Source organism: Meles meles, chromosome 11, assembly GCF_922984935.1.
Source record: "Meles meles chromosome 11, mMelMel3.1 paternal haplotype, whole genome shotgun sequence".
Taxonomy (NCBI): Eukaryota; Metazoa; Chordata; class Mammalia; order Carnivora; family Mustelidae; genus Meles; species Meles meles.
The window spans coordinates 82,924,700-82,940,713 of record NC_060076.1 but is presented as its reverse complement, the minus strand read 5'-3'; the positions used below and the strand labels follow the sequence as shown (position 1 = coordinate 82,940,713).

Here is a 16,014-nt window from a genome sequence, read left to right as displayed (position 1 = left end):
GCCGAAGCTGCCAGCGCGAGAGCCAATTAGCGCTCGGCGAGACGGCGGCCACTTCCTCGTCGCGGGGGCGCGCGCTCGGGAGGCTCGGGCGGCGGCACGGCGGGGCGGGGCATCGCGCAGAGCGGCTCTGCCTGCGTCCGCTCGTCCGACGGCCAAGGGTGGGCGCAGATCCTTGAAGGCGCTCCGCTGCGAACCCGACAAAAAGAAACTTTGGGGCCCCTGGAGTGCCGGCTGGCGGGGCGTTCGGCCGGCTTTTCGTGCTTGGTCTTGAGGCTCAGCCGCTCCAGGAAGCGCGATGTCGAAGCCGCCACCCAAACCGGTCAAACCAGGTAAGGGAGGCGCTCGCCGTGTCCCCTGGCCGCCGCGGTGCCCTGCGCTTCCTCTGCCACTTGGCAGGGCAGACCGCGCACATACCCGGCCTGCAGCTTCGCTCTCGGGAACCGACCCGCCAGGATGGGTCGCTTTGTTGCGTTCGCTGCAGGGAGGGATCGTTTTGGATAGCAAGAGGATTTCGAGGATTTTTTTTTTTTTTTATGGTTAAAGGGGAGTCGCCCTCGCTATTGTAATATTGTCATTCGCTGCAACTTTCTAGTGGGTGGGATGGTTACGTCCCATTGAAGTTTGACTGGAAGACGGGGATATTGATTCCCTTAGGGGGGGAAATTATATATATGCTTTGAAATGGTCTTTTGGCCACTTCCTCTTTTTTTTTTTTTTTCCGTGTGTGTGCAGTGTCAATTTAGAGTTCTTGACCGGCCAGAGCGAACGGGAAGTGCGCTGTTTGCAGGGTGGGGTGAGGGAGCTAGTCTCCTTTGGGACTTTTGAGAGGAGCCGCGTATGAAATTGCCCTCGGGATCTTGGGAAAAGCATTTGGAAAACTGTGCGCAAGCTCTCTCGGCGAGAAAAATGTAGGCTGCGGCAGAGTAATCTCGGCTGTTGCTCTTCGGGAGTGTCCCTGTATCGTGCAGTCCAAGTCCTTTGCCTCGGCTTCCCCCAGTGAGTTTGCCCTGCGAAACTGGAGAGGGCGAGGTGACCAGTTCTCTCCAAGCGCTGGTCGTGGCCGATAGTCTGTGCATTTTTTATTCTATTCTTAGCATGTTTTCTGTGATAGGGAGACTCGGGAATGTAAAAGAGAGTGACGTATTTCAATTCAATACTGTAACAAACTCGTGCATTCATTTGGTGAGTGATTAGGGGAAACGTAGGACGTGGAAGATAAATAAATGGCTTTGATGCCCTTTGGGACGTTTCCTTAGAATCTCCCCTAATTTAAGTATAGCACGAGCTGAAATGTATCCACTTACCTCAAACTTCGAAGTAACCTTGGTTGCAGGCACTAGAGCTTTCATGATTTTCTAGTTTTCTTTCTTCATCATCACACAGTGGCGGTTTCAAGTCATTTTATATGAAAATTAGGTACATACTCCTATACTCGACAGTCATTCACTGGGGACTGAAATTTTTTTGTTGGGCTGGGTGTGAAGGAAGTTGCCGGGACTTTGGCTTTGCGGTGAGCAGAGATGGGGTGTGGCTAGTATTGGGCTCTGTGCTTTTTTATAAGTGGAATCTGATGAGGGGTTTGCATTTTAAGTGCACGTGTAGGAGGTGGCAGCTTTCTCAATTTGGATGTAAATCAGGACTTCAGGCACCCAACAAAGCAGAGTTGTTCTTTGCTGGCTAAACAAAGTACTTTATTTTAAAGAATGTCCCGAGAAGTTAGCTGTTCAAGAGGTTTTTCATCTCCAGACTTTAAGTGATGTGAGTGCTGCGGCTGGAGGGGCACTGACTGTGGTGTGTGAGCGTGTCCATGACTCGTGCATATACTGGTTTGGTCGAGGATCTTACTGTTACCAGTTAGGGATACACACCCAGGAAACCATTTTCGCGGTCGGAACCGCTGCTTTCCTCTTCTCTTCAGCAAATCAGAAAGCAAAGGGTTGAAAATGTTTCCTGTTTTAGAGATGGCTTTGACCCCACACTGATATATAAATGAGACCCAAACTCAAGGTCACCATAGAAATCAGTTTGTTAGTTTATGCATTTACAATGAGAAATATTACTTTCAGTCCGACTCGAAACATTGGGTGGCCTGGCTTAATTGGAAACAAAACTGTCATATTATAATACTGGTCCACACATTTACTGTGTGTCCAGCACTGATGTAATCACTTTACATATATTAACTCATTTGCTCCTCACCACAGCTCTGTGAGGTCAGGACCATTATTGTTTCCATTGTACAGATTGGGAAATTAAGGCAAGGCACAAGAAGGTTAAGTCACTTGCTCAGAGTCAGCAGCCCAGTGGGGAGGAGCAGGCAGGATTAGCAAGCACTCAAGGAGTCTGATTTAAGAATCTGCATTCCTGGAGCTCCAGGGTGGCTCAGTTGATAAGCATCTGCCTTTGGTTTAGGTGATGATCCCAGCGTCCTAAGATCTAGCCCCACACAGGCACCCCGCTCTGCCAGAAGCCTGCTTCTCCCTCTCCCACTCCCCACGCTTGTGTTCTCTCTCTCTCACTCTCTGTCAAATAAATAAATAAAATCTTAAAAAAAAAAAAAGAAAAAATCTGCCTTCCTAGTCATAATGCTCTTCTGCCTTATATCACCATTCCTGCGTGAGGTCTTGTGTAGTTTAGAACTAGTGAGTGGAAGTGGAAAGGAAAATGCCTCTCATCCTCAGTCAGATCTTGTGGTCACAGATGAACAGAAAGGGTTGGTAGCCATGAGGAGAGTGAGCTTTACTTTCTTATCCTGCAGGCAAGATGCATGGGTGGAAAGTGTCTGAAGCTGCTTGGAATTGGGAGTTGAGGGTTGTATTAAATTTTTGATTTCCTGGTTTGTTTATACTGAGCCTCATCACAGATGAGAGTTAAGAAAGAGGGAAAGAAAAAAAGAAAGAAAGGGCCATATAGAGGGAAGAATAAGAGGGAAGCAGAGGAAAGGTTAACTTACAGACATGTGTGTCCTAAGGTCCACCAAGGTTTCTGAAGAGTGGCTATAGATTTGGCTCTTGGTTTCCTGCATAAAGGTAAAAAAATCAATTATAAGATTCCTACTCTTTGTAACAATAAAATGTGTTACTTTCTCAGAGAAGAGATATGTTGATGGTACTGAGATCCAAAAAACTTCCCCTGGGGCCTCTCAAAGTGTTGGAGCGGACCGCACATCTCTGTAAGAAACACAAGGGGGACATCCTGGTGGTGGTGCCTCTAGCTTCCTGTAGGCCAAGACCCCCAGCAAAACAACATGGTTCAATTCCATAGGCGGTGCTGAAGGGAGGGGAGCTGGGGGAGGGAGGACAAAAGACTTAATGGAAGATTTGAGTAACAAGGGATGTTAAACTATGATGAAGAGTAGTGTATATATTGGGATGATTGGCATATATCCCGTAAAGAGACTGTTTTCTTTTGCACCTTCCTAAGGTTATACCAGATTTTGGGTTTGTAGCCACATTGAAAATTCATTTGCTAAACATTTCTTGGTATATGCAGCTAATGTTTTGGGCCCTGTGCTAGACATTGGGGTTCCTGGGAACAATAAAATAAGGTCTCATCTGTGAAAATATTGAGTCTGATGGGGGAGACTTAGGTATCTATAGATAATAACTTAAGTTGACCCCTATCCGTAATTGGATGGCTGATCTTTTACCCGTTTTGTTAGGAAAAAATCTCGTCATTAAAAATAAAAGTAATATTTTTTTCTTCTTCTTTTCTTCAAACCTTGTAATATATTTTTTATGGGAAATTTAGAAAATACATATAGAAAAATGTATGAAAATATAAATATTATCCCTACCTATCTAGTGATAATCACTGCTTTCTCTCAGGTGTTATTTTTCTTCATCAAATCCATTTCATTAAAAAAAGAAAATACAGACAGTTATTTTCCGAATGGAGTCTCAGTTTCAATTTTCAAGTGTCTTACTCTTAATTGTCTTGTTTCCTATAGTGGGTATACTGTTGCCGAAGCTCTGCTTGAAAAATCAGTTGTCATGTTTCAGACCTTTCCTTGCCTACTGATGTCTTTTTTTTTTTTTTTAAGATTTTTATTCATTTATTTGAGAGAGAGAGAGAAAGAGAGTGCAAGAGAGCGAGAGAGTGAGAGAGCCTGAGCGGGGAAGAGGGAGAAGTAACTACCCCATCGAGCAGGGAACCCGATGCGGGGCTCCATCCCAAGACCCTGGGACCATGACCCAAGCGGAAGGCAGACGCTTAACCCACTGAGCCACCCAGGCGCCCTTCCTACTGAGGTCTTTCTGTAGGGTCACTTTTGGCCACTCAAGATCTGTCATTGAAACTCTCCCCTCCCATTGTTAGATGTGCCACCAAGGTGCTCAGCCTGTTAAAAAGTGTCATGTTTCATAGTCTTCAGCTCATTCTTCATGGGACCCTCCTCCTTCTTCAGGACCAATGTGGCCTCTCAGGTTTATACATCAAGCACTTTGGTTCTTGTCGGCCACCCTCCCAAGCCTTGCAGTTCAATTAGGGTGAACCCGCAGGGCATGGCAGAGTGTAGACGGCACCTTGTGTTCTCACAAAAACTTTTTTTAAAAATTTTATTTATTTATTTGAGAGAGAGCATGTAAGAGAGCACAAGCAGGGGGAGGGTCAAAAGCAGAGGGAGAAGCAGACTCCCTGCTGAGCAGGGAGCCCGATATGGGGCTCGATCCCAGGACACTGAGATCATGACCTGAGCCAAAGGCAGAGGCTTAACCCACTGAGCCACCCAGGCACCCCCAAAACTTCTTTTTAAAAGAGACTTTATTCTGAGACTGTATCCTATAAAAATGGCCAAAGGATATTGAGTGAGATTTGGACTAGAATCATTTTGTTCCAAGCCGGTTTGATAACCCTCCACTGTAGTTGGAAGCCAGAGGTCTGACCTTGACCAGTTCTTTCAAATGACTTATTGATTTTGGTGGAAGTAAAGCAGCATAAATATTTTATGTGTCTTAGGAAAATAAATTCATGGGACTTTGAAGAAGCAAATGTCAGTATTTGGGGTTCTTTTGTATTTACAGTAAAAACATCATAAACTTCAAAGATGTCACCTATATGCTGCTTATATAACATTTTCGAGAGGACAAAAAGGCTTCCTCTAAAATGATCTGAACTTTTGTGTATTTTTTCCCCCTCTGAACAAATGAATTAGTCAAAGGCGAGAGTGTGGGATTGGCTGGAAATATACATATAGGAAGTGTCCTTCTTAAACTTCATGTTCCACTGATGCCTGGTGGCATCAAAGTTCAGGAAGCATTTTGGAAATTCCAGAACGATGGTGATGATTGTAATAGTAATACTTAGCATTTATTTGGCCCTGAGTGTCTGGTACTGTGCAAAGTGCTTGATATGCTCCATCTCATTTAATTATTCTAACTTCCCTATGAGGTGGGTCCTAATATCCCCATTTTTATGGGTGAAGTAGGACTTAGTGAGGTTAAGTAAACCACTTAAGGTCTCAGAGCTAGGAAGTGGTTGGTTTGACCTGGGAATGGAACACAAGCTTTAAGTGGAAGCTGTGCTTTTTGGGCAGAGAAATCTATGAAGACTCCATTAGATTGGACCAGCTTTCGTTGGGCAGTCACCTTCATTAACATATGTGATTGTATTATTTGCAATTTTGTTGTTTAACTCCCCTCTTTCAGTGCATCTGTATTAGGCTATCAGACACTTTTTTTTTTTTTCAAAGATTTTATTTATTTATTTGACAGAGATCACAAGTAGGCAGAGAGGCAGGCAGAGAGAGAGAGGAAGGGAAGCAGGCTCTCCGCCGAGCAGAGAGCCCGATGCGGGGTCTCGATTGCAGGACCCTGAGATCATGACCTGAGCCGAAGGCAGAGGCTCTAACCCACTGAGCCACCCAGGCGCCCCTAGACACTTTTTGAGAGTAGAATAACCTTTTGTTTTCTTGTAACTTTGCAGCAACTAAACTTTTTTGTTCATGGCAAATAAATACAAAGTCTTGATACATAACAAAGTCTTTGTCTGGAAGAAGGTGGGGTAGGCCATGGTTGGGTACCTCTTAAAGCTTCACTATAAAGCAGCAAAGGCTGCAGGCAGTATCCATCAGCACTAGTTCTGGAAATAGTGGGTTCCCCTCCCTCTTAAGTTTCAATGTTCGTACATCTCGATTCCAGTGTGACTAGTGCCATGAGCTTTTCTGACACACTTGTGTAAGGGAGGGAAAAAAAACCTTTCCTCTCTACCCTCTTATGTTCTGTTTCTGGATCCTGCAAATTAAGCTGACACAAAATCAGATTAACAGGAAGAAGAGGCATACAAGTTTAATCGATGTTTTCAGGTTTACCTGCACAGGGGCTGTGCAGAAAAGAGGTGAAAATCCAAAGAAGGGGTAGATTTGGAAGCTTATGGGCCATTTTAACAAAGGGTGATACATTGTGGAGAAGTGACGCAAGGAAAGAGGGGTTTTGTTTTCTAGAGGCTGTAAATTGTGGGAAGGTAGATATATGGGGAAACTAGTGGAAGCTAAGGGTTATTTTAGTAAGGTTTCTTTATACTGACACATTTAGATGTCATCTCCATCTGATAGTAAGAGTTGTTCTCTTGTATGGAGCAGAACTCCTTTACAAGGGGAATTTATGCCCTGCTTTTAGGCAAATGGGAAGGCAGAGAGTTCTTATGTGTCTGTTTATTCTCATAGAGGTCAGTTTGGGTCAAAATAATTCTTACACCAAGTGGCATACTGATGGGTGGCATATTCTGGTCCCCTTTACTTCATACCTCATGTCCAGTGAAAACCATTGCCAAAGTAGTACTCAGTTGCTTAATGTTCAGGGGAAGACAAAATACATGAGAGAAAGAGACAGAGAGAAAGAGAGAGGCAGAGGGAGAGCAGGAGAGGGATGCAGAAACAACTTTCAGTGGGCTGATGTGAGCTGTCACATCAAGATTTTCTTATCACTTTGGATTGCCTGGGTGGCTCAGTTGGTTAAGCGTCTGCCTTTGGCTCAGGTTTGGGATGGAGCTCCATAGCAGACTCCCTGCTCAGCGGAGAGCCTGTTTCTCCCTCTCCCTCTGGTGCTCCCCTTGCTTGTGTGCTTGTGTGCACTTGCTCTCTCTGACAAATAAGTAAATAAAATCTTTAAAAAAAAAGATTTTCTATCAATTTGTCAATACTTCAAAAAAGCTGGGCACGGGGGTGCCTTAGTTGGGTAAAAATCAGCCTTTGGCTCAGGTCATGATCCCAGGGTCCTGGGATCGAGCCCATTGTCAGGCTCCCAGCTCAGCGGGAGTTTGCTTCTCCCTCCTCCCCTCTGCCTGCTTATGCTCTCTCTCTCCCTGGCAAAAATAAAGTCTTAAAAAAAAAAAAAAACCAGCAACTTCAAAAAAAAATCCCCCTCCCTCTGAAGAAGAGATACTCAAGTATATTAAAGGAGTTTGGGGACAACATTGCAGATAACAGCACAGAGAGAGCTCCCCATATGCTTTTTTTTTTTTTTTAAGATATTATTTATTTATTTGACAGACAGAGACCCCAAGTAGTTGGAGAGGCAGGCAGAGAGAGAGAGAGAGGAGGAAGCAGGCTCCCCACTGAGCAGAGAGCCCAATGTGGAGCTCGATCCCTGGACCCTGAGATCAAGACCTGAGCCGAAGGCAGAGGTTTAACCCACTGAGCCATCCAGGTGCCCCTCCCCAGGTGCTTTTGAACAAGGCTTGACAGTGCATTGTGTCTGTTTAATCGGATATCCATTGATGTACATCTAGATTGTTTGCCTGTTTAGTTAGTTACAACAGCCTTGTTCCTTACTAGGGTAGGAGTAAATCCCTGAGGGACGGTCCTGGCAGTGGATTGTTGTACCAGAGTGTATGGGCAATGTCGTTTTCTTTCTTTCTTCTTTCTTTCTTTCTTCCTTCCTTCCTTCCTTTCTTCCTTCTTTTTTTTTTTTTTTTTTTTAAGATTTTATTTATGTATTTGACAGACAGGGATCACAAGTAGCCAGAGAGGCAGGCAGAGAGAGAGGGGGAAGCAGGCTCCTGGCTGAGTGAGTAGGAAGCCCTATGCGGGGCTCGATCCCAGGACCCTGAGATCATGACCTGAGCCGAAGGCAGAGGCTTTAACCCACTGAGCCACCAGGCGCCCCGCAATGTCATTTTCATAGACTTTTCCAAAATGCTCTCCAAAGAAGTTTTACCACTAGACCTTCCTACCAAAAACGTGTGAGCATGCCTTAAACAGAAACTTCATGATCCATGGGCTAGGAGATGGCAGTCGAGAGGCTGGGCAGTCCAAGGCAGAGAGTTTGAGGAAACTGGGAGGGTGTCATCTAAGAGGGGAAATTTAAGCAGAATCTGGAATGCTGTGTCGGAGTTTGGTAGGCAGAAGAGGGGAGACCATCATTGAACTCAGGCAAAATGAGATCACTTGGGGCAAAATGATATCACTCGATGTCCCTTCTCTTCGTTTGCTTGACTGCATAGGGCTAGTCTTCTCTCAGAAAAACCAGGGAGACAGGGTGGACACACGTGGAAGCTGTGACCTGGAGAAATTTGTTCTGAATTAAAGGGAAAAGCCATTTGCCTTGTGCTAACAGTTTGTGGAAAACCATACTTCCCACGCAGAAAGCGAGACTTGGAGTGCCGGCCCTTGGGTCCTCTGTGTTCACATCTGCATATCCGTTTGTCAGGACGTCAACAATAGCTGTGGTGTTTAGGGGGAAGCCATGTGTTAGAGTCACAGCTCAAAGTCACTTCAGTCACTGGTGGGACTGATGTGGCCACTTCCTCCTAATGGATTCTTGCTTGTTGTTTCCCACTTTATGTTTGGGTGCTGTCACAAGGCAAATTCCTCAACTTATTCTTGGGGTCTGAGTTGAGGGGAGAGTTTTGTATTTGCATTTTGATTAGCGTGGGAATTTAAAACTCATTAGCATCCCTTAGAATTCGATAAACTACTCTGATTTAATATTCTTGGGACTAAAGAATGCCCTGAACAGGAGTCCTTTCCTAGTCTCTTGCTCCTGATTTCCAGGGAGCCTGAGGTGATCTGAATTTAAATTAAGAAAGGTCTTAGAGACCAGCTGGTTTACTCTCCTGCTGGAGGGTCTGTCTCTGGCCCCTTAACAAGGGTCTGGAGGCAGCCTTGAAGTCTTTCTGGCATCCCTGCACTCCAGGGGTTTTGCTTGATTCTGGGAAACTTGTAGATTCTATTAAGGGAATCCCTCATCAAGGCGGAGAGACTTAAATCAACTCACTCGCATGAGACGAAGAAATGACTTCCTCCTGGAGAGTATTCTGGGGTGGCTCTGTCTTCTAGAAACCTCTTGACCCAATCCATTACGTTCGGGGACCCGCCTCCAAGTCCTAGGTCTCTGAGCCTGCTAGGGGCAGCCAGGCTGAGCGAAGTCACTCTTGCCTTTTGCCCCAGTTGGCAGGTATCTCAGACTCCAGATTTGGAAGGTTCCAGAGAGTCTTAGATTTTCTTGCTTGAAAACACCAGAATCTGAAGACGTTCTCTAAAATGTTGCTTACGCAGGTTTACAGGATTCTAGGGCTGCATTTGGGCCTCTTGTTTTGATGAGTCAATGCAGGTTTGTCGATAGTAACCCAGGGAACAGAAAGTATTCTTGGTGGGTTTTTTTTTTTTTTAGGTAAGGAAGCTGGCTGTGGAGCATTGCAACAGAAACCTGTCCCTCCAGAGTTCATCTCTGAATGGTGCGTCAGCTCGACAGTGTTCTCAACCTCATTTTTCTGTTAGGGAATAATAATAATAGGGAATAATAATAATGATAATAACGATGATGATGATGATGTTAGGGATTCCTCCGCACTTAGGTTCTTCATTAGAGTCACCCAAGCAGCTGCCCTCTGGGACTTGGGCCTCTGAGAAATGGGAGTCACTGCTTAGGGTGACCGTCTACTTCCTCTTTCAGGGAGCCTGTCCCCTCCGCAGGGCTGCCTCTTGTCCTTGCCCAATGCCTTCCTACTCTCGAGGACCAGTTCTGTACCTAAGTACTGAGGCTCTGAAGGGTGCCCAGCACTTGACCCTGGCTTGGTAGGAGCTCTGTTCTCCACAGTGGGCTCCTGCCCATTTTCTGATTTTTGCTTGGTACCAGGTCTCCCCTGTGTCTTGACATCTGGCCTAGCACTCTTTGTGTTTAGCAGCACTGGGAAATCTACTCCTTAGTCTCTCCTGAGTCTTGGTCATTGGCTGCTTTTTCCCTTCTTGGATACTGCTCCCTGTCACATGGACCTTTGGCCATCACATCTGTGCCTTTCTGATGTACTGTGACCGAAAGACTAGTATGGGTCTGTGTCTACTGTTTTGTTTTGTTTTTTAATTTTATTTATTTGAGAGAGGGAAGGAGAGTGAGAGCATGAGCAGGGGGAGGGGCACAGGCAGAGGAAGAGAATCTCAAGTAGACTCTGCACTGAATACTGAGCCCGTTGTAGGACTCCCGTCTCCCAACCCCAGGATCGTGACCCCTACGACGTGACCTGAGCCAAAATCAGGAGTCAGATGGTTATCTGAGGGAGCCACCCAGTGCCCCGCCTGCTCTGACTTCACTTAGACTCTAGCTACGAAGGACAGAGGAGTTTGTTTTGTCTGTTCTGCTTTTTTTCTCAGTTGCCTGGAGGAAGGTTACCTTGGGTGGCCTTGCAGAAATGTGTCCCATGAGATTCTAGTTGGGACAATTGCAAAAAAATATGTGTGTGTGTGTGTGTGTGTGTGTGTGTGTGCCTGTGTATGTATATAATTCATGAATGGCTAATGGGATGTTGAGGACTTTTAATGTTTGGAAAACATGTAAAGTTAACTATAACTCAGTAACATCAAGCTTGTAGATTTGAGCTCTAAGAATATATATATTCTGCTAGTTTTTTGAAATTAAATCTGCAAAATACTGTTCTCCCATCTTTTTCCTGTCCATTTTGGAGGTGACCGTTTTAAGCCATGGATTCAAGTTCAGAGCTTGCTTGGTAGAAAGTCTCAGGAAGGTTTCAGAGCTTCTCTCTTAGCCCACCCATCGCTTTGTAAGTTTTTAGGGCTCACACAGAAACCAGAAGCCTTTAAAAAAAAAAAATTGAGAGAGAGAGATTGAGGACGAGTTTCTGTGCATGAGTGGGAGGGACAGAGGGAGAGGGAGAGACAATCCCAGGCAGTCTCTGTGCTCATTGTGGAGCCCCAAGTGGGGTTTGATCTCACAACCCAGAGCTGCAACCAAGATTTGGATGCTTGACCAACTGTGCCACCCAGGTGCCTCTCTTTTTTTTTTTTTTTTTTTGAAAGAAAACAACATTTATATACACATAGGGTTATAGTGACAAATTTAAGAATGTAGCATTGTGTTGATGGGAATAAATGTTATTGCTATAATGTTAGAACTCAAAAAATTCTGTTCATAATTAAAAACCAAGTGTTCATTTTCTGCCAAATGTCTTAAGACCGTAGGCAAAGAGTTGCGATTTGTTAGAACAGATGATGAGCAAAGACCCTTACTTCTGCAGCTGGACAGTGGGAACTGAGGGAGAGCAAATTCCTAGTAATTATTAGGAAAGCCTGCAGTTTACACAGCCACTGCATATTGGTGGGAAACTACTGTCCTGGAGAACATTGAGTTTTCCTCTTCTCTCCCCGGGGACAGAAGTGATTTTCACTGTCATCCCCTCCACATTGTAAACAGCAAATGTTTCTTCAGGCTCAAGGGTTTGGGAGGGGGCTGAGGTATTCCTAGACATTTTAGGGAAAATTCCAGTGTCTCAGTCCCCTGCCTTCCCCCCACCAATGACCCCACGGTTCAGAGACTGATAAATGATCGTTAATGAAAAAGAGTTAACAACACACACAAATTCCGGGAGCTCGTTGCAGCCCCAGGAATGGGTGTGGAAGGTGCTGTGGTCTTAGAGCTGCTGAGGTTAGTTGTTGAATGTGAGTGTATGACCCTGGGGATTGCCATCCCGGCTCCTGCCCAGAGGTTAGGGAGATTTTCACAAGAATGGTCCTGTAATTACCCCGTTTTAATTACAACCCCAGAAAGCCACAGTTTTTCATTTGTCCTGCCTTGCCGCCCTTCAGGGGAAATCCAAGTTCATTCTCTCACATCCTTCTTCCTCCTCCCCAGGTCTAATTCTGGTTTGGGAAAACACCTGAGCATTTCTTTGGGTTTAACATTCTCCCCTGGCCTTTTCTGGAGTTACTTGGACTCTTTGGGTCTTCCCAGATCTCCAGACTTCTGTCTAGCCCCTCCCTCCCATAAACAGTCTGGACTTTGGGGACCCAGGCAAGTTGGGAGGAAGAATGGGTCAGTCACCGGGTTCATCCCCCTGCCTGGGCTACACCTTCAGCAAGGTGCCATGTGCATGTGGCCCTGGGATGCCGGTGGGCGGAGCTTCCACCAGCGTGTCCTGGCCCGTGTGTCCAGGGCCACCAAGTGAGGCTCAGCACTTTCACAGTCAATCCGAATGCGGCCCTCAGGAACACTTAGTGAACCTTGTGAAGGGGCACCCTTGTGTGTCTTGAGAGAGGCTGAAATTAGGGAAATAGTTTCCAATTTAAAGGCTGTTGTCTTAGTAAGTAGCTGATGAAGAAGTAACTATGGTAGACCTCTTGTTGGTTTCCTATCGTTGTCCTCTCTGGACCCACTCCCTAGTTTGGGTTCTGTTGTAATTTGGGATTTTTTTTTTTTTTTTAAGATTTTATATATTTATTTGAGAGAGAGAATGAGAGAGCACGAGATGGGGAAGGGTCAGAGGGAGAAGCAGACTCCCCGCTCCGGATGCGGGACTCGATCCTGGGATTCCAGGATCATGACCTGAACTGAAGGCAGTTGCTTAACCAACTGAGCCACCCAGGCGCCCGGGACATGGGTTTTGGCAGAGTTTCTTGTATGTGCTGCAGAAAATTTGAATCCTTTCGTTTGCTGAATGAGAGGAACTCAGTTTCAAGGTTATTGCTTATTCATTGCTCTCTACTTAGTTTTTCCTGCTGTGTTTGATAATATTTCTCATTCATCCAGAGTTTGTATTAGTATACGAGAGCCTTTGTATTGAGTAGAAATAGAAAAATGCCCTCAGCTACAGCTCTGGCCCCTGTGTATCTATCAGGTAAACTTCAAGTAAGCACCTTGTTTAAGCTTGGGTCTATGTCTCTAGAGAGTTTCTCTTTTTTTGTTCTTAGATACAGTGTATATCTTTATCCCTGTATCAGGGTTTAAAAGGATTCTGTTTTAAATAAAGGAGACATTTTTATCATCCTGTTGTCTTCCTGGCATGAGTCTTTATTAGAGGGCGAAGACCAAGGCCATTTTTTTTTTAAGCAGCTTTTTATTTCCTAAATACAACTGTAATTTTCCAGTGAATTGGGCGTTCATGAAGTCTGAAGTTTAAGCTTGTCCATTTATTATTTGCTCAAATTAAAAAAATTCTCTTGAATTAAAAATAATTTCCAAGGCCATTTTTAGTATTTTGTATTCAGAGAGTGTTTCATTATTGCCATGAGTACCAGATACCTAAATCTGAATAAATTCCCATTTGGTCTCTGGAGAGTGGTTATACACATAAGTTAAATGCTCTGGCCTGCTGTTTTTTTCAGACTGTGAGTGGTGACCCAGTGGTAGATCATGAAGTCTCTATAGTTTGTCACGACTAGCATCTTTTTTTTTTTTAAGGATTTATTTATTTTGGGGAGAGAGAGAGAGCACACAAATGAGCACAGGGGATAGGGACAGAGGAGGAGAGACTCAAAAGCAGACTCTCAGCAGAACACAGAGTTCTTCGAAGGGACTCACTCTCACAACCCTGAGATCATGACCTAGACCTGAGCCAAATCCAAGAGTCACATACTTAATCGACCGAACCACCCAGGCACCCCTGTTGTGACTAGCATCTCAATAAAAAAAGAAGGAAAGAGAATAGAGCAAGAATAGAAAATTTCAGAGGGGATCATTCAAAGTAGGGGTAAGTATTTTTTGTGAAACAGTTTTTCATTGTGTGTGTGTTTCCTAAGCCCTGATGTACAATATATTTCTTAATGTGGGTCTCAGAAATGTCTGAGAAAGCCATGCCCTATCTGTGCTCAGGTCCCTAGTCAGCGTGTCTCCCGCCCGGCCTCAGGCACGTGTTTCCTCCACCGCTCGTCCTGGTCTCCAGCGTTCTGTGTCTGTATTCTGGGTCTGCCCTGCCCCTCTTTCATTGGCAACTCCTCTTATCCTGCCAAAAACAAAGTGGATGCCGTCTCTGGTACAGCCTGCACTGACCTATGAGTCGCCTCACGGTCGGCATGACATACGCTTCCCTCCACTTGAATTCGCACCCCTCTGAGCACAGTTGGCATTGTGGTTGCTAGTCTCCCCAGCGATTGTGTGTGTGTGTGTGTGTGTGTGTGGTGAGATCAAGGAGACAAAGAGGGCTCATAATAAAAAAAAATACTCTGCTAGGGTGCCTGGGTGGCTCAGTCGGGTAAGCCTCTGACTCTTGGTTTTGGCTCAGGTCATGATCTCAGGGTCATGAGATCAAGCCCTGCATCCGGCCCGGTATTCAGCATGGAATCTGTTTGAGGTTCCCTCCCTTGCCTCCCCTTCCCATACACACATGCTCTCTCAAATAAATAATACCTTTAAAATACAAAAAAAAAAAAAAAAAAGAACCTGTTGATTGAGTACAAATAACATGTAAGTTACGTTTCAGTAGGGCATTAAAGAAAACATAATTTCCTGATAATATATGGACTTCTTATTCTTTATGGACAACTGAGAAAATTAAGAAAATAAACGTGGCTTATAGTAGTATCACCCAAAGTAATTGTTAGCATTTTTATATTTTCTTCAACTGTTTATTCCATGCATATCTTTGTTTTGCACAGGTGATCATAAATATCATATTACTATCAGCCTTTTTTATGTAACACTAAAGCATAATCACATCCTCAGAAAGCTGATTTTTTTTTTTTTTTTTTTTTTTTTTTTAATTTGAGAGAGAAGGGGGCTGTGTGTGCGGGCTCTGGGGGTGGGGGAGGGGCAGAAGGCGAGAAAGAATCTAAAGCAAGTTCTCAAGAGCCCCCCCACGAAAAGCTGATTTTTCAAGGTCACAATAAACCTTTTTAAGTTACTGTTGTTGGACCTCTATTCCAACATGTGTTCACCTTTACATGTTCTGTTTTTTCTGTAATTCTGTATTCATAGGTGCTGAATGTGGGCTGAATGTTTATGTGCCCCCAAAGTTCCTGTGTTGAAGCCCTAACCCCCAGTGTGATGGTATCTGGAGACGGGCCTCGAGGAAGCATTAGGTTTAGAGGAGGCCATGAAGGTGGGGGTCCATGTGGTGGGGTTAGTCGTTTTATAAGAGAGACTCTCTCTGTGTGTCCTTGCACACAGGAAGGGCCATGTGAGCACATGGTCGGCAAGCAGCCAGGAAGAGGGTTCTCACCAGAAAGAGGGTTCTCACCAGAAACCAAATTGGGTAATATCTTGATGTTGGACTTCTCAGCCTCCAGAATGGTGAGAAATTAATGTTCAGACTACCCAGTCTGTGGCATTTTGTTATGGTGGCTTGAGCAGATTAAAGATAGTAGCTTTAGGGTTCAAAAATGACAATTTTAAACTCACATCGAATCCTTGAATTGTCCATAAGAGGTATAATATTACATATCGTGCTTTGTTGGCTTAACAAAAGCATGAAGATTTCTTGGCTGGGGTGTTGTAAATGTTAAATTCTCGGATCTAGAGGACTGGGATTTGGGTAAATGGCTGCCTTGATAGTGGGGATAAAGACGCAAGGAATAGCCCCCCAAGATTAGCTAAAGATTTGTAGCAGTTCATAATAGCTAACACTTGCGGGCACAGAAAGTGCCTCAGGAACAGCACTCAGTGCTTTATGTACATTGGTTTGTCTCCCTGAATCCCAGCGTGTGGGCATCAAAAGCTCAGATCTCTGGCCACATCCAGAGTTCAGAGCATGAGCTCTGAGTCAGACGGCCTGGGTTTAAACCCATCTCTGCCCCCCTTTTTAGCTATGTAGACCTGGAGTAGCTACTTTACTTCTCTAATCTCAGTTTTCTCA

At 44.8% G+C, this 16,014-nt stretch overlaps 1 protein-coding gene across 1 annotated transcript in view; it reads left to right on the top strand.

The window, feature by feature from the left end:
* Positions 1-105: 105 nt before the first annotated feature.
* The window catches only part of OSTF1 (osteoclast stimulating factor 1), a 53,212-nt gene continuing 37,303 nt past the window's right edge, over positions 106-16,014 (top strand). The window contains exon 1 of the mRNA XM_046022485.1: positions 106-329. Within this exon, the coding sequence (XP_045878441.1) occupies positions 296-329 (34 nt within the window). The 5' untranslated portion in view covers positions 106-295. The remainder of the gene's footprint in view (positions 330-16,014) is intronic.